The sequence below is a fragment of the Acanthaster planci genome, linkage group LG10, assembly GCF_054643075.1.
Source record: "Acanthaster planci isolate LZ-2023a linkage group LG10, COTS_SCS, whole genome shotgun sequence".
Lineage (NCBI taxonomy): Eukaryota > Metazoa > Echinodermata > Asteroidea > Valvatida > Acanthasteridae > Acanthaster > Acanthaster planci.
The window spans coordinates 10,965,801-10,985,061 of record NC_141786.1 but is presented as its reverse complement, the minus strand read 5'-3'; the positions used below and the strand labels follow the sequence as shown (position 1 = coordinate 10,985,061).

At 40.8% G+C, this 19,261-nt stretch overlaps 1 protein-coding gene and 1 long non-coding RNA gene across 3 annotated transcripts; one reads left to right on the top strand and one right to left on the bottom strand.

Moving 5' to 3' along the window:
* Positions 1-5,936: 5,936 nt before the first annotated feature.
* Positions 5,937-13,698, top strand: LOC110983902 (gamma-butyrobetaine dioxygenase-like). Of its 2 annotated transcripts, XM_087142005.1 has the most exons (7): positions 5,988-6,085; positions 7,254-7,329; positions 8,366-9,138; positions 9,822-9,927; positions 10,197-10,399; positions 11,048-11,214; positions 12,535-13,698. In XM_087142005.1, exons 2-7 carry the CDS (start codon positions 7,261-7,263, stop codon positions 12,690-12,692), a joined length of 1,476 nt encoding a protein of 491 aa, XP_086998131.1. In that variant the 5' UTR covers positions 5,988-6,085; positions 7,254-7,260; the 3' UTR covers positions 12,693-13,698. The 2 variants fall into 2 exon arrangements, with proteins under 2 accessions (XP_022099250.2, XP_086998131.1); XM_022243558.2 differs by lacking the exon at positions 7,254-7,329 and having other exon boundaries at positions 5,937-6,085.
* Positions 13,699-14,602: 904 nt separating this feature from the next.
* LOC147797749 (uncharacterized) lies at positions 14,603-18,113 on the bottom strand. The gene is made up of 2 exons (XR_015426638.1): positions 17,887-18,113; positions 14,603-15,200 (listed from the first exon to the last, which is right to left on the bottom strand). It is a non-coding gene; the product is annotated as an uncharacterized LOC147797749 (long non-coding RNA).
* Positions 18,114-19,261: the final 1,148 nt, after the last annotated feature.

The following is a 19,261-nucleotide window of genomic DNA, read 5'->3' as shown; positions in this document are numbered from 1 at the left end:
GTTTGCTGATGCGCCGTTAGCGCCGTCTAACAGCCTCGTTAGATTGCTTGAAAGAAACATCTTTAGATGCAGAACACTGTCGGCCATGTCGGTCACTTTTCTTTGACAAATCTGGGGGTTGGCGTTTTTCTTTGAATACAAAACGAGCCGACAAGAATTTCGATTTAAGCGTAAACTCGAGGTTTCGAAGATCCACCTCGGCGGTCGATACATGCATCACTGTACGCATGTTTCACTCATGTTATATCTACTGATCATTATGTGTTAGGCCGGGATGCAGTGGGGGACACGCACGCCCCCTTAAAAATGTACGGATAGGTAAATTAATTCAGATGAATTAAAACAGATGAAGGAGATGGATGGAGAAGGAAAAAAAGAGTTATACTGCCTGATATGGCACGACAGAGTGGCCTTGAATCCAAAACTGTCCCGGCTTCTATGCCGTAAGGGCTTCAAGTTTGCGCTATGCGCTCACTGGCATTTTACCATTTACGTATGTTCACCCCTTCCGCTAAGTTTGTGCGCATGCGCTAAAATTCGGCAAAGTCGAGGTCACTGTCTGTTGCTTGTTCAAAGGGCAACGCCAGCTAGCAAATGACTACACCAAAATCTATCTGCGGAGATTTTCCGAACTGTGTAAACATCTGCTGAATTTATATCACAGAAATATAATCAGGATTCAGATTTCATTTTGTGATGTGTTTCCTGTTAATCAAAAGTAACATTTGGGAGAAAATGGGATTAAGGATGTATGTCTACGTTACATTTCTGAACGTAAAAACAGGTATAGTTTAAACTTGAAAATCTGAATTGTTCTCCCGTTCGTCCACACATGTTGCATATCCCGATAACTGAAAGAGTGTTTGAAAAAGTTTACCGTTATGTTTGTGTTATGTTTAAGCTACAGCGAATATTGTCCTTTGTTAGTTTCATCAATTTCACTTTTGGCTCTCTGTCGACCGGTCGGCTTACGTGTGCACATGTGCAAATTCATGTACATGTACTCCATCAACGCACGTAACTACTACGGACAAACGATTCTCGTGCAAGATATTAAATTCGCAATAACTTGAAAATACTACCATTGTTTTTATCAAACCTTAAAACACAAGGCAGTTTAATTTGCTTGTTTGGATAAATGGGGTCACATATCACATATATGGGGTCACATGAGTCGTGTGGTAGATGGATGTGAACAGATGCTTTACACATGCTTTACTTCTGGTCTTGAAATTGCACAATTCATCTGGTGCAAATGTGCCATGTTCACTGCGAAGAGATATACACAAATCATACATCTCATCCCGTAAAAATTGAAGGTCCTCAATTTACAAAGAAGATGAGTCACGTCTTTGAAAAGTTCAGACAGTTTTAAGTTTTGACACAGGACAAGTTTTTCTTTCAGGATCTGTGAGAGTCCTCCATTTGAATTTGTTGGAAGACTGGCCAGTGTAAAACGAAAAACCTGATATTCCAACACTAGCCACAAATGTTTCCAGTTTCACACAGTTCTTGTGTTTCTGTCAGTCAAATACTTTGAGAGAATTTTTGTCTATCTCGTCAGCTCTTCTGAGATCAGCAATCAGCAAGTTTAACAATACATCTGTAATGCACAGGTACATGTGCAGGGTATCAATTACTACATACTGGATTTCTATTGAGGGAAATATTGAACATGTGAGAAATGAAATATCAGTTACGAATCCTGTGAAAACCAGCTCTACAACAAGTTATAAACAGATGATTGTCTTTGCTCTTGAAATTACCCAATCAGTGTTTGCTTACATACTTTTTATGAAATTGTGTAAAAGTGAATTCAAGTTAATCAGAATTCTATAAAATAATTGAGAAAAAAACTCGTTTGTGATTCCAGTCACTTAAGAGTTCGTGGTCTTGTTACTATAAAAGTATTTTGTTGTGATCGAATGGAAGATAAATAATTCAACTTGAAGTTTCCGTGATCAACAGTTCAGTTTGTTGTGAACATTCTGAGATTTTTCAAGAATAAATCTTGTTTCTAGTACATTTACTTTAATTGACAAGAGTGTATTGGGTATATTAATTTTCATGACTTGCATCCCCCCAAACAAAACAGCGCACGCTATTAAGTGTGCACTCTTACTGTACTTGTACGTCCACACAGCGCGCAAAACATACGTCACCCCTGCAAAATAATGGTATTGTCCCCGCTACTATATTTAGACAACATTTTATCACTTTGCGCCACACAGAGAAGACGCGGGTGTTGTTTTCCAATTCAAATGATGATGACTGACAACTTGCCATGGTAGGTTTTTGCGAAATTAGTGCCGTTTGGTTTTGGATATTTATCACATTTTTTCAAGCGTAGGCCTATGAAAATTCTTCTTAATGAGTTCACTATTTATTTCTTAACATGAAATGGAGGCCTAGGCAAAGCTAAACTTAACTTCAAGCTATTTGTACTTGTTTGGTTTGGTAAGGTGGTATGCATTAATTCATCACTCTCGGAAACTATAGAGTGTGTTGAACTTACCAAACCACATGTGACAGGGAAACGAAAAAAAATGGACCCCTAATCGATAAAATGACCCATCAGCTTGAACTAGAAAAGACAACTCCAGTTTATATATTGAACGTAAAATTCATTAGTTAAACAATTATATTCCTGGTCAACTTTTAAATTGTTACAGGGATAGACAAATCTATCTCTTATTAAATTTAGAAAAGAGAACTAGTAGGGATAGAAAAATCTAATCCTTGTTAAATTTGAATAGAGAATTTGGTGGGGTTTTTCAAGTCTATCCTTTGTTAAATTTTGCGCAAAAATTTGATGGGGCTAGACAAGTTCATCCCTCTCTAAAGTGCTGAATTGCACAAGGTGTTTTGAGCTAGGTCTGTTCCTAGTTTATAACTGTGTTGTAAGTGTGATTTTTATGCGTCAATTGTATTGTCCGCGAAAAAATCAGACACAAAAAACAAAAAGATGTGCACATAAAACGAACTCTGAGAACTACAGTCAAGAATTTGCGGAATTTAAAAGAAAATACACATATCGTTATAACACAAGTCTTTTCTGACAAAATAAAAAAAACAAGTGCAACATTTTAAGATTATTTTCAATAGAGATGAATAAATTCGCATTATGAAGCATCAATTTAAGACTTTTTAATGTTTAATTGGAAAAGGGAAACTGAATGCAGTCATTCTCCGGTTTTTCCTGAAATGTGAAAATTTGCAGTAAATTATGAAGGTGTTTTTTCTTCTGTATAGCAAGTCTGAATGCTGCCTTCAAATGATCTGCTGATTGAACTTCAGTCGGTAAAATCTTCTTAGTGATGATGGCTGTCTGAAATTGAAGACCACAAAAATTTGCATATGTCACTCTAAAGCAATCGATTGCACTCAAGCCACAGAGACCTGACTTTTTCTGCAAATACCTTGTATTCCATTTCCTATCTCAAGCTTCCGAGAAAAATGTACTTTGCAAGAGTTCTGTCGTTTACATGCATTTAATGTTTTCTGCACCATTCAGGTGATTATAAATTCCTTGTAGATGTCAGTTTTAGACAAATCATACTCTATTTCGTTTTAACCTGGTATAGCTTGGTTAAATTTGAACGATAAATCTCACCTTTTGTATCCACTTGTCCCATTTGCACCCCGACCAATGTAGTGTACTAGTGCCCAGGAGAAATTTTCTTCCACAATCTGAAGCAAACAAAAAATGAAATTCAAAAGTAAAAGTAATAGGCCTATTGAAAATATGTGTAGGCCTATATATAGTTTTTCAACCAGTGTTCTTGCTAATTGCATTCACTTTACAGCTTTAAAATAACTGATCATCTATCATGGCTACAGAATTTTTTCCCATTTGTTTTCCAACCTCATGCTTTCAGAAGTAGCTGTTCAAGTCCTGCAGTAGGCCCTTTTAACAGGCCTAGGGAATGTGACAAAACTCTAGACATTAATTAACATTGCAACAGGAATCTTTGGCCATACTTAAAGGGCTACTACTTCACTTGTGTTAAGTAGAAAAACGTGTACAAAACCTATGGAGAAATAAAATATTCCAAAATCAATATAAAACGAAGTGATGACGTTATCGTGGCGTCGTTAATTTTCTAAAAACCTTGCATCAGGGTCTTTGTTGGCTATCACTTTGTCCACGATCAAACATCGCAAATTTACCAAACTTTTGCCTCAAAAACGTGTACAAAGTCAATCGGCCATCAACTCGTTTGCAGAAACACTGATCCTTTAAGTTCATGTCACGTGATTTGCGCTTAAACTGAACAGTTTTTATGAAATATTACTTCATATTCGGACTGTTAAGCATATCGTAAGTCAAATAACAGACTGGAAAGTACCGATTTTTCTTTCGTTCTTATAGTAATCTTGAGCCAAAGTAAAGGACTATTCGTTCACTTGTGCTAAGTAGAAAAGCGTGTACAAAACATATAGGGAAAATTAAAATTCAATCAAAAATCAATATAAAATAAGGCGATGACGTCATCATGACGTAATAAATTAGGCAATGGTCTTTGCCGGCTGTAGCTTTGATGACGATTGAGCATCGCGAAGTAACCCAAATTGTGCCTGGAAAACGTGTACAAAGTCACAGGACTGAAATAAATAGTTAAAAATCAATACTAAATCACCTGATGACGTCATGTTTCTAGGACCATCTATGCACAAGGGTTCTTCATTGGCATAAGTTTAATGAAGATCAAAAGTTGCAAAACACTAAAGTAGCGGCGACAAAACGTGTACAAAACAAACGGGCTTTTGAGCAGAAGAAGAACCCCAAAAAAGAACAAACAGAATGACTTTTTGCAAAATTGCGAAAAAGCCAAAAAAAGTCCAATGCAAGTAAGCCCCGTCGTAAAAACAAAATAGTATCGTCCAACTATGGCACGAACAGTATTCGATTGTGCTGTGCCAAAATCGTCCAGATAAAATTGGTAAAATTACAAAAGAATTAGGGGAACAGGTCCAACTGAAACATACCTTTACATCAAAAGTAGCATTTGGATTCCATTGAAGAGGTGTACATGTTGTTTCAATTTTTGGAAATTCTGACAAAGATTTGTAAAAGCCTGCAGCTTTCTCTGCAGTCTTCCTCTTCGGCCGAGAGCTGGGCCCGGGTTTTGCCTGCACGTTAATCATACCGTGTACATATGCAATGTACATGCATCCGCAGCCGCCAGGAAGGCTAGGCCGACCACGCTGCCCGCCGGTAGTAAAGCTGCAGCTGCTGGCGTATCTTGTGGATGAATGGCCGTGCATAAGCCGTGCCTAGCTTAAGCTCTAGCTCACATCACGCGTCGAGGCGCGGCGTGGGTGCAGACGATCGATAAATATTTGCATAATTTGTGGATCAAATTACCAGGTTAGGGCACAGTCACTTAATGGTTATCCATAATTTCTGAAACCAAAGCGCACTGTCATAGCTTATATGTAAATGAGATGATGATATCATACCTCATTAAAGCTTGGCATAGCGCGCTCGCTTGCTTTTTGTAATACCGGTTTGGGAACCAGACTAACACTGTTGTAAATCTATTGTGACGAACTGCTGTAGGTCAGGAATTGCTCATAAAGCACTAGAAATACTCAAACGCATCTTGGAATCGATGAAATAATCTGTCTTCACGTGGGGAAGAAAGGCTGAGGTACATCACAAATCCCAAAATATTCAGCTACCCGCCAGTGACCAGAAGCCCAGATCTCAGACTGAAGGGTCCTGTTCCTCTGTCTCGTTTCCTTGGGCAGAGTGCACCAAGTCAGTTCCAGTACTTGCCCCAGGGGGGTAGGATAGGTGGAATAAATTTTGTTCTTTCAGAAGACGTGTAAGGGATCAAAGTCGATCAAGATTCATTGGTGCGCTCCAATTGTTCAGTGTGAACTTTGCAGTGACAAGTCCACTTCAAAATGGTTATCAGCACATGAAATCAAGATAATGACACTTCCAGGGAGCAATGTTGTCACATTATCTGCCGTATGCTGTTAAGTGTTTCTGCAGTCGTCGTCGTGATATATTCACTGGTCACGCTGTTCGAATTGGAGCCTAGTGGAATCTATCGGAAATAGTGGATGATCTGAGGTATGTTTTCCAAAGTATACGTGGTCTCATTAATAGGAAAATAGCTGTCGAAACTGTGTTTTCACACATGGCAAGCACGAAGAACAGAGCAGCTAAACAAACACCAGTTCGGGGCTGCGGTAGCCCATGTGTATTCTACATTTTTCAGCCTAAAATGAAAACAAAACACACTGGAAGCTCTCTTGCAAGCACAATATCCAACAAGCACCTACCTTGAATTAAGGAATTAACAGTATTAAACGCTGCACCTGCTTGCTTGATAATATTTTCTTTTGTTTGCTGACATCTCATTTGATTTTGCAAGTGTATGCGAATTATTTATTAACCTCCCGAGGAAAAACGCTGGGCTTTTTTTGTACCGATGTGGGGTCCCAGGTGAATTGCCTAACTGTTGAGCGAGCAGATTACCCAACTGCGGTGATTTTATCCTAACATGTAAGCAAACTTGTTTCATTTTATTTTTTTTTAGTTTCATATTTTAAAATCGGGTGTTATGGTGTCTTTCCCGACATTCAATTCATTTGGTAACCTACATTGGAAAATAATGTTTTAACCCTGCGCCGCAAAGGACCTTTTTTTAACAATGTGATATTCCCAGTTTCAAAGTCATTCAAACTCAAAATAGGGTCGAGGTAACCCCGGAAACGTAACTTTTTGACCCAACCAATTATATAGACCCGGATCTTGGTCAATCTAGCCCCGGGAGTTTGTACCAACCACAACTTTTCAGATAGCTCAAAGCCTGAGGTGTTGTAAAATTTTTAAATTAAATTAAAATTCGTAAAGATCGGAGCCCATTCTCTGAATAATAGTTTCCAACGATGGGTACTGGACCACAGCAGCGTATGTCGAAATCAAAGGTGGTTCCAGACCCACTATTCGGGGGGGGGCAAGCACTTTTGCATTAACTGATCTTACCAGTCACAATTAAACAACTGCTTACAAACCATGTTGAACAAAATTGCCCTGTCTATACAAACATCCTCGATTGATTCAAGGCACTTCATATCCTACTTTGATTAAAAAGAACAAAAAAATCTTTTTATTTTTTATGGGCAGGGGGGCTAGAGGGACACCCCCTGGATCCTCCCTTGGTTGCAATGTACTCATAGACGACCTAAATTAGACAGGTTCCATAATATGACCATTACCCTGCATTCAATATTAGCCCCGTCATGATGAGCCTTCCAACCTGGCTGCGCGCTGTCTTACAATGCTTGGCAAACCCCGCACAAGACAAGAAGGTAGGAAACGAAATAGAGGAGAAAAGAATGACGAGATTATGAATTAATTTTAAAATACACGTGCCTCGGAATTGACCTTCCTTCCACCAATGATAGATTCTCAGCTTGCTACCTTTTATTCCCCCCCCCAAAAAAACACCAAAAACAAAACCAAAAAACAATCACAGCGACGCTCACATATGACGAGCTAGAATAAGCCTGTTAACGACTACGTGCAGAGGTCCACACTATGTATTACAAGGCAGGCATAATGCTACTGCACTCACTATGAACATCGAACAAAAGAAACACAGTGCACCAACAAGGATCGTCCATTGTTACTGCACAGTGCTTCTTTTGTTAGATGTTCACAGTGACTATTGGCTTTGCAGATCAAACAATGTTTTTTGCTTTGGTGGGTGAGAAGGCTATGCCCCATTATGAATTTGAATAAATATTAATTATAATCTTGACGCTAACCTGTTCTTCAGTGTGTCCTTGTTTCAAGACTGATTGTTAAAAGAAATGCAATAAAACTGTCAAAGGAGAAAGGGGCCCATTTCTATTAATGATTGAGCCCCCCTCATTTTTTTGTTTGTTTCATCGGTTTCATTTCCTTCCACAGAATGAATATACCCCAGACAGCTGCTCTCTCTAAGAGAGGGCATACAAGTAGTTTAAAAATGTGTGGATTTCTTACCCATCTCGTTGAAAATGTTGATCCCAAACATTGTGGACTGAAAACACCTTGGGAAACAATATTTTAGTTTTGTGCCCAAAGTTAAGATTGATTATTTTCCCTTAAAATTGGTGTGGATCACCCTGTATTAAAAAGTTAAGATTAATTCAAGACAACATTAAGATCGATATTGATCTTAAGTTTTTTTATGAAAGAGAAACAAGATTAATCTTAATTATTTTGGAAAGAAGATTGATATTCATGACATTCGATCAAGTGTGAAGTTTTATGAACCACGCCCTCGGGGCATGTACGCGTGGTTCCGAGCACGCTTCCACCAGCGTGACAAGTCTCCAAATCTCGCCCTTTTTTCAACAGGTCAATATGGCTGGTAGACTTGGTGTCATTAGTTTGGCGAGCTTTGCAGCTACATCGTTACGAATTTGTCGGCCTATCCCTGCGGTACGCACAGCACGAAACGCTTTTGGTTCAACCAAGCCTCTGAATGGTGCGTCGAGTCAAGGAGGTTCATCAATTGAGCTGATGAAGTGCTTCTCAGTACAGTCAGAGCACGCAGTCTTTGCCCCTCCCATATCACTGGAGGACCATGCCGGTACCCGGAATCGAGCCAAGATGACAAGTGATGTTGGGATGGATGTGGAAAACAAGCAGCTCATCGTTTCCTTGAAAGGAGGCCTGAGGCAGGCTTTCCCGTTTGTCTGGCTTCGAGACAATTGTCAATGCCCGGTTTGCTTCCATCCCACAGCCATGTCTCGGAAAACATACGCCTACGAGCTCAATGTTGATATCACTGCTAAATCGGTTGAAATGTCTCCCGACTCCAATGGCGTCATCATCCACTGGGAAGACGGACACAAGAGCCACTTCACCTTTCATTGGCTGAGGGCCTACTGCTTTATCGACTCCAAGCAAGACCAATATCTGGATCCCAAGTTCGACTTTTGGGGCGCTGATATCGACCTTCAGAGCTTCAACTTCGATGAGGTACTTAAGAACGACGGAGCCTTGTACAACTGGCTGACTGAGCTGGTGAGTCGAGGCATTGCGGTGGTGAAGAACGCTCCGTCCAAGGTGGGTCAGCTTCACAGTCTTGGGGGACGAGTGGCCTTCCTGCGGCCCTCCAACTACGGGTAATCACTAATTGCTTATTTATATACCTCGCAACAATCATTATGCTTGCTTATATTTTGCACTCAAATTGCATCACTAAAATTGATTTGGCATTGATGGTCATTTATGGCAAAAATTGCAGACCTGAATAGAGCAAAATAGGAAGTAAGCTTTGTCCGCAAACAAGTTGTTCAGGAAATCATGCGCGAGGCGGCTTTTTTTCTTCCCTTCCTCCAGGGTTAGAGTTTGCAGATACACGTTGTCGAGCCATTAGACTTAGACAGCTTTATTAGACATTTAGACAGCTTTATTATGGTTAGAAGCTGACAACAAACAACTTTGTATCCGTAGTCTCCTATCATTGTTCAACATCGAGTGCGTTGGGATCTATTGCCCTTATTAAAAGATCGAGCGGTCTCCCAAAAATGTTGACGCAGTGCAGCAATAGAGGGCGCTGTTGCAGCCCTCACAGAGAGAAATAAAAAAACAAATTGCGCCTATGCTTGAAATCGACGGGCAGGCTGACCCAAGAAAAAGGCTTTTTTTGGCCTTACCGTAAGTCCCATGAAAACACACCACACTATTATAGTTATCATTCGCAGCACTCTTGTCAGAAGGGCCATCAAGCAGTGGTGGAGACGCCCTGGAACAACGACACCAAAATTAAAAATAGTTATCTTGTATCAATTTTAACACCTTTTAGACCAACCTTCCAAGTGAAGAGCAAAGTTGACCCGAATCATGTAGCTTACACAAGTGGTGCCTTGTCTTTACACACTGACATGGCATATTACATTCGACAACCAGGGGTAAGCATTAGTGTTGTCCAAACCAAGTGACTTTATTAAGGAAATTTACGTTTCAAAAGACGTTCAACATTGGGAAATTGTTCAGTCTTTTACAAAACTTTGTCGGAGAAGGATTAGTTATGGGGGGGGAAGTGAAATCTTATACCCATCAAAATGAAAACGCACAAAAGTTTAAGATGTCTTATGTCCGTTTTTCTTCAGATTTTATGAATCGAATCTTGAACAAATCTGCGCGCCCAAATCTTCCTTTAATTCATTCGTAAAACTAGATTCAAATGCTACACTGCATAGATCAAGCGGAGGGCACTGGCGGCGAGAATCTCTTCTCTGACGGCTTCAAGGTTGCCATGGATCTGAAGGAAGATGACCCAGAGGCCTTTCGACTTCTGTCCACCATTCCGTTCGAATTTTCTGACGTGGGCACAGATTACTACGGCAGCTTCCACCAGTACTCTCGGCACCCGACTATTAGGTAAGGGTCACAAAAAGGTGTGACAAGGCAATGATTTGCTTTGGAAGGCAAACGCTCCTTCTCTTGTAGTTTTGATAACTTTGTTTTCAAGTGAAGGCACGTACCACCTGTAACCTGGACCATAATGACACCGACCTGCTGGCTGTTCCGACCCATTAAGTCCGTGAGACGTACTGGGTGGCGGCTTTGACCAGCAGTGTTGCAGCCACCATCACGGGACCATATTTAAGGCCAGTCACATGTCATTGCTCTATGCAATGACAACAAAATATTTTGTTAGAGTGGTATGTGACTTTAAAAAGACTGGACACCAAGGCAGTGCGCCGTACGACGATTGTCTTTGGCGTCCTCTTGTAATCTTGAGGGGTCTTGATACATCGTTGTTGTCCAGCTTATAGTGTTAAAATTGTATCTTTCTTAAAATAGAATCCTGTTCCACCGACACTACCATTGGAAATTAATCAGAGTTAGTCGCTTAGTCGCGTCCATCGTCTTTCCATACAATGAAGCTGCCCACGAAAATTTGGCTAAAACGCATAGTTTAGAGGAAATCTATTATGCGTTTCGATATGCACTTACGCAAGAAATAAATAATAAAAGAAAAAAATTACCAAGTTTTTATTTTACAATCATTTTAATCCCGCTAAGACTGGACGAACGCGGGGAAGTCGTGTCGGTGACTTTGAGTGACCACAGCCGAGACCCAATGCTGAGGGCTCCTCTCCACCAGGTCCAGCCGCTCTATCGAGCTTTGAATAAGTACTGCAACATGCTTCTCGACCCGCAAAATGTCTTCAAATACAAAATGGAAAAGGGTAAGCACTTTTACCATTTTCTTGAAAATTTGATTCATTAGCCGTTGGAAGCATGACAAGTGATAATAAGGGCCGAGAAATGGCTCAGACGCATTGTTGTATTTAAGGTAAATTAAGATAATATATAAACCATAGTTATTGGTAGTTTGTGCGGTTTATGTAAGTAGAACACTGAGGCAATTCATATATGTGGAAATGTTCACATTACAGTGGAAGACACTTTTTTTCTGTTCAAAAGTGACATGTTTCTTGCCCGGCAGCGGGTTATCACGTCCACCAAAGAAAGTCAAATCAAATAGCAGCACCAGGACCTTTGTCTTAAGCAGTCAATTTTATTTCCGAATCCAAAACTAAAGTGGAATTTTAGCTGGTATCTGGCTTGATCACAGCACCCACTCATCGGTTAAGAAGAGCCATGTTGGTGGGGAGTGTTCATGTTGTTGATAGCGACGCGACCGTAACGCGTGCATTTCGCATTCGTCTGTGAACCAGCGAAGTGCAGTTTCTTCGATATAATTTTTTTTTTAATGAAGGTACCGGGAAATTATCATAAAAAGGCAAGTCTATGCTTATGCGAATGCGCGTTGCTTTCCAAAGTTGCAGTGCTTTATTTATCAGCGAGAATCTGGCCAGTAAGCAAGATTGCTGTCGTCGTTCCCGTTGCCCAGGCAAGTATCGTGAAGTAATTATAAAGATTTAAGTTTTCTTAGTTTTTCCTTATTCCATGATCATGAAAAAGAATAAAGATTGTACTTATTTATAAATGCGCTCATGCGATTAAAATCCTTGTCTTGCTGGGTGTGCATGACTTGACGACCCCAATACTAACCTTCTTTTTTCGTTTGGACGAAAATGGATGGAACTGATTCTTGCACACACAAACCACGAACCAAGCCTTCACACTGAAAACGCATGTTCAAAGAGTAGTGATAAGCATTTTAACTCAATGTGATGACGTTCGTATGTGTTGGCGTCTAGACAGGCCCATTTTATGATAACTGCGTGTACCTTCGTCGAAGCGTTCATACGCAAAAAGTGATTCTGCATGAGAAAAAAGTCATTGCATGGATCACTTGAGTTTGACCATCCACCCCAAGGGAAAGCCAAAGAGGAAGCTATATTGCCTTTTTAAGTGAGGCTTCTTTAATGGGATCTGCTTTTTGCTGGTTAGCAAACATACATTTGAAATTCACCCGTAACGGTCATGTTAACATGGCCAATCCCACAAAAAATAGTTCTTTCCCACCGATAAGGGGGTACTTCTGGTCGAGGCGGATTGTAAGGCAAGCCAGTAAAACCGCCCCCCCCCCAATTTCACAGGAGATATCATGACTTTCAACAACCGGCGTGCCCTGCACGGCCGAAGCTCTTTCAGAGTGACTCAGGCTAGTGGCCGCCATCTTGAAGGGGGTTACCTCGAATGGGATGAGGTCAATTCACGTCTACGTGTCCTGGCAGCACAGCTCAACTCAAAGTGAGACAAACGAGAAGCAGGGAGGTGAAATGGAAAGGTTCATGTACATGCTTGTGTTTTACTCTGCCAAAGTGAAGACGATGGAGAACGTACACGTCCACGTCCAGTCTTCGACTGGCTCGAAACTAAGAGTACTTAGACGCGAAGTACGTGATTTAAATGAAAGAGGATACAAATGAGTGAATTTCGGACAGATAAGTAACATGTAAATTAACCACGATATTAGGCCTAGTGACTATAGCTTGATACAAAGCATAAGGGAGGTTACAGTTTTACGCTCAGAAATTGGCGATGGATTCACGCCGTAACCATTTTCTAAGGCGTTGATATAAGCAAGGGGCTTTAGTTATGTTTGCTTCCACTGCATTTCTTACAAAAAAGTTAATAGCGCCCTCCTTTGACCGGTAATCTGAGAACCATGCTTTACACTCATCCGTAGACAGTGGATTTCTCACAGTGAATTGGTGCATCGTTTTCCCACATTTTCAGGGCACAAATTTTCCTCTCGCTCCTTGCTAACTGTATATAGCGCCTAGTGAAGCATTGCCTGTAAGTTGATTCCGGTTTTATTCCTTATCAAGAGGTATTTCAAGTAGTTTAGAGGCCTTTATGACAATCGGTTTTCATGTCAAGTTGTTTACACATGTATATACCCACATGTTGACATGTATAAGGAGGCAACAACATATAACACACCGAGCGATCAACGTGGTCATGGGGATGCGTGTGGATATTTTCTGCACCGTGACTAACAGGCCTGTTAAATCGACATATTTAGGGCTTTGTGAGCTCAGTATTTATGTGCACATGTACTCGTTCGACTAGTTATTAGCATGAATCTCAGTGTATTTTGAGACAAGAGACTCATACATGTGTAGTGTTTGTGTAGTAATAGTGTAGTATACGTATCCATAGCTTGTGTTTTCTTGTTTACTACGCAGTTTTACTCCATGTCAATGACATCATCATCCAATGTGACCAAATATTAAAACACCGGAGCTACATGCGAAGTTATTTCCTGACTCCCATTTCGTCAGTGATAGGAGTTTGGCTGGCTGCCAACTTGAGATTAGAAACATCTTAAGGAGGGCAGTACAGTTGTCATTTAGATAACGTCTGTTACACTTTCTTTGGACCACATCTAGCAAAACGTGTAAGTTGCGCCTTGTACCGTTTTTGCAAATAAGAAATAACTAGAATTCGCCCATTCGTTAATCCGAGTAATGAAATTCAATGTTACATCAAATTGACATTATTTGCAAGACTTATTGGTATTTCCAACGTAAATATTTGCAGATTTTGTAATCCGCTGATTTATTAGTCCATGACCGTAGGTAAGTTACGTTTTCTCAAAAAACGTTTGTTCGAGAAGATGTCGAGTCTACAATGTCAATAGGACTACTTGTAAAATCGTACAAGTACAACGAGATCACAGTAACAGCGCCTTCGATGGTGTAAAAAAACAACGGATATATGTAGCGAAATGAAGAATGAACCAAAAGGGACATCATCAAATCGTTTTTACCAAGCACATACATGTTATTAACACAAGAGTACTATGTCTTTATGTCTGTCTGTATTCATCTAACCAGCTGAATTGAAATTGTGTATGAGTGAACTCAAAGCAGAATTCCCACATGACACACAATGAAAACGCTCGATTATACACCAACGTGTCTTCATAGTTTATTTACAAGTTATCTGCAATTTATACTAATTACAGTTTAAATAAGATATAAAGCGTGTTTGGATGGTGCATAATGCTAATTTAAGAAACAAATGCAATTTTCACGAAGCTTCTCTCGATTTAAAACAGAAACAGAACAAAACCCTTTTTTTCAACAGCTCATTTTCAATAGAAAACACTAAGTTAGAAAGAATGCATTGAAAAGAACAGAATCGACAAGGCCTGCTACCAATAGCATGTACTGCGCAAGTGGGATGGATGGAAATGAAAGAAACAGTAAAAGCGCCGTCTATAAACACTCTGAAGCAAAGGACGACAGCACACGACTGGCGACGGAAGGAGCGACGTTTAGGCAGAAAAAAATGCAACAAGGAAAGGAAAGAAGACAGCACGATGCGACGGCGACTGCACGACTGCTCACGACGCTTAGCAAGGGACCCGTCGTATGGTGTTCTATAGCCTCCAAATGTGCGTGGCGTCGTCCCGTCGCCCCGACAACACGACGCGTAGCCACGACGCGATGCTACGACAGCTCTGTCGCGTTGCACCGTCGCCTCGTGGCGTTGCCTCCTTTCCCGTTACTTTTAGGCTACGTATAATGCATTACGTCGTGCCGTCGTGTCGTAGCGTCGAGACGTACTGTCGCCTCGTGGCGTCGCGTTGTGTAGATGCATCGCCGTATAATGCATTACGTGCTGTCGTGTCGTCGCGTCGTGACGTCGGGTCGTTGTGTCGTGTCCTGCCGTCTTGCCTTCGCGTCGTATCGTCGCGTCTTACTGTCGCCTCGTGGCGTTGCGTTGTGTAGATGCGTCGCCTGGAGGGAGTCTAGAGAGAGAGAAAAAATGTGTCGTAAATAGTACACCGTACTGATTACTTGTTGGAGGCAGGCTTTTGTTGAGTGTCCTACCAGGCGCAGTGACTCTTCAACAACTTACTATCTGCTGTCAGAGAAGGAAGCAAGTACATGTACATGTACGTGTAATAGTTCTGCTGGTACATGGCACACGTATATGACACTGGAGGGGAGGGGCTGTTACGGCCAATAATGTGGCAATCGGTCAATCAGTGTAATACTGGCCAATAATGTAATAACTGTAGATTTGCTTTTTTCTTAGAAGGTCGTAGGGGAGTTAGGTTTTCTTCGAAGTTTTCCCTGCAGGATTCCTCTTATACTAAAGAAACTCTAGAAAGCTCAAAAACAAGCTATGTGTTCATGAGAACAATTCAGAATATAATGATGTTGCAAAGGAGTAGCTTGAGCCAGAACGAAATTTTGACAGGTATGTGCAAGGATTTGTTTCACTTTCATCTATTTTCGAGGGTAGGAATCACTGTTAAATTGAGAGTTAGGATGCTGACCTGCTAGGGGACACTCAGGCTTGCTTCTTAAGGAGTATTATATCCAATCTGACGTGATGAGCTGCTCAATGAGCTTGTGTTCGTATATAAAACAAGAGCTTCGCACTACCTGCAAAGTTTCAAGCCACTCGGACATGCACTTCGGAAGATACAGGGCTTTAAAGGATACATCTCTAATGTCAGCCGAAATGTTAACTGATAACGTCATCGTGACATGAGGTCAGTTTTCGTCCATAACATATTTCTTTTGTGATGTCTTCAAAGTCTTTACCCAACTTGATTCGCTGTTTCGAAAATATATGGGGCTTTAAAGGAAGCACCTTTTACGTCATGTGATTTGTAAGCTGATGATGTCATCATGACATGATGTCAGTTTTTGTCCTCAACATTTCCCTTTCTAGCTACATATATTTGCAAAATTTCAACCCAGTGGAACGTGTACTTAAGGAGATACATGCATAGAGCTTTGAAGTTTGCACATTACATGTCAATTATTCCCAATAGGTGAATGTGCATGTTAATTGAAATTACCTCAACACCAAATAAAATAACAAAATTTATGCAATAAGGTCACCATAATTCATGTAAGTGTTATATACACCTTGGGAAAAGGTGATGTCCATTCAGTTATAATTTGATGACAAAATATGTTGAACAATTGTAACATCAAAAGCAATAAGGTAAAATAAGAAGGATCTGCTTGATCCGAAGCCCCCAAAGCCTTCTAAGAATTAAGCAAATTTGCGGTTTTTACATTATCGGCATCCGTGTTATTACATTATCGGACGGTTCTAGGGTTATTACATTATCAGCTGATTTTTAATACATTATGGGTGGCTTGGGTCACGGTTATGACACTATTGGTCGAGTGTTATTACATTATCGGCCGGTATTACAGTACCAGCCGATGTTTATTACATTATGGGCTGGCATTACATTATTGGCCGATTGTCACCATTTTCTGCCGTAACAGGGGCGTCTGGTAGCAAGACTCTTTGGAATTTATTAACGATTGGAATTCCGCATCTTTCCTCTGGAATCTAAAAGGTAATGTACATGACCGTCTTGAGAAGAATGAAACCGATTTTCTACTTTAGAGATACGGCAATTCAAGCTTCAGGAAAGTAAACACAACTCTGGCGTTGTTTAAATCAACATGTTTCGTTATCCTCAAAGGACCACAGCTACCTCCAGGACCTGCAGGAAATACCGTTGTGAAACCCATTGGTACACTTTAATGCCGGCCGTGTCGCTAATATTCTCGATTTCCAACCGGGCACTGCGGCACTGCACGCGCTGGGATTTTATTGCTACGATGTTCTGTGACTGCAACATATTGAGAACGCGTAAGTAAACTTTTCGTAACTTTCTTGGTAGAAATGTTGTCAGGTATGATAAAAATAATGATTTTCGTCCTTAAAAAAGTCAGGAAGGCTCTTATAAAAACAAAAAGGCACCACTGACCTAAGAGTCGGAATTTTATAGACATTAATTAAAAAATAAATGGCGAATTTTCCAATGGATCTTGGAAACATGAGTTTTTGTTTGAGGTTGTTCCCTCTAGTACATGCTTGCAAACCTATTCCTATTGCATATGCTTATAAGTCACCAAAAGGCGAACTTGCAAATCATGTTTCGTTTAGTAAGTCTACCTGCACGCTTTAAAAATACCGTGTACAGGATGAACGTTGGGAGATACACCATTCTGAGTCACTGCTGTTAGCAGGGTCATGTGATTAGTATTGAGCGCGAATTTATGGTTGATGACACAGCAAAAGAAAAATCCAGCGGTGCTATATTCAGATGGCGCTTTTCAAAGTCCCAAGTGCTTTTCAGCAACAGAGATACATGACAGAAACGACTCTAATAGTTTGGAGATGAAAACCATACATTTAGGTTCCTCTTTATCCATGTACTTTTGTAATCTGACAGTGACAAACAGACCCTTTCAGATTCGTTTGATCAGTTTGTCATAGCTTTTAGCCACTCCACTCATGTCGACATCACAAATGGCTGCGTTTTCCTCCAGTTATCTCTCCCAAGATTAAAAGGTTTTGCAACAAAAGTATTGAATTGCTTGCACAGCTTCTGCGAAAAATGCCTGGTGAAGCACCGTGACGGCAGATATAGAGGTTCTCCCAAGATCCCTTACCCTGTGTGCCGTCAAGAGAGGACCCTTCCCGAGACGGGCATACAAGGCCTCAAGACAAACTTTCATTTGGTTGGTCGGATCTAGGAATTCGCTCTGCAAGAAGAAGCTGCGCTCTCAGGGGGCTCCAAGCTACTCTGTGAGACGTGCCATGAGGACAACGAGGCTTCACATCACTGCATCGACTGCGGGAAGGATGTCTGTGCATATTGCCGCAAAACGCACTTAGGGTATCCAGTCTCCTCCAGTCACACGGTGGTAACTCTAGACAAGATTCGCCGAGGTAAAGACGTGCACAACCTCAAATCTCATCTGATGATCTCCGAGATGCAGCAGAAGTTAAGAAGGCACTCAGCAGCAACACAGCAAAGGCTCAGAAGAGGGTACAGGGCATGGCTACCAGGTCAAAGTTGAAGAGAATCAAATGCCTGATGAGACTGCAAATCGAACGACTGGATGAGTATGAGAAGACACTGACTGAACTACTGCAGAGAAAGAAACACTCGCTTAAGTCGGTTCCTGAAGTCAACAAGAATTCACCAGACGGTGATTTCCACTCACCAATGAGCCAGGGAATGGACAATCTAACCGGTCAGCGAACTCCCAAGATTAGGGCTCTGCAGTTGCATCCCATGTTTGTACAGAGGCAGAAGCTTGGCGTTGACCTTAGCAACGTGGTTCTGAAAGACACCTGGGAGTTGTGTTGAGCGTTTGACCGACAAGGAAGCTGTGTACAGGAGTTTGAATCAGCCAAAGGTATCGCCTCTGCTGCTGCTGCTGCTGTACCCGACGAGATTGCTGTGGCTGACTGGAAGAACAAACGAGTAGTCATATGCACCACTCAGGGGTATACTAATCGCACCATTCCAGTTATGGCAAGTCACCATTCCAGTTATGGCAAGTGGGTCTTTCAATGTGTACTTTTGATAAGTTTGTTGATGCTGACGGAACAGACACAGCAAAATAAATTAACATTTGCAATAGCTTGGAAAACAATGTGGAAAAAAATTAAACCAAGTTAAACTCCGGAGTAGTAAAACTGTAAGGACCGTCAGCATACCTTCAAGCCATTAAACACTAAAAAAGAGTTGTTTAAAGAGGCATATTTTTACACTCCCATTTTAAAAACAGTGAAAAATGAAATATGCCTCTTTTGCTTTCTACGTAACCAATAAAAGGCAACAACATAATGCGGTAAAACCCTCAAATGATTCTTTGGAGGCAACCTTTATATTGAACTCATGCATTAATAACGGTTAATTTGCCGACATCAATTGGTTATGATGCCCGTTTGTTCGTAAGAGTAAGTAAATGTAAGTGTTGTTTTATTATTATTATTATTCATTTTTGGTGAGTGCATAATTGTTGAAGGGTATAA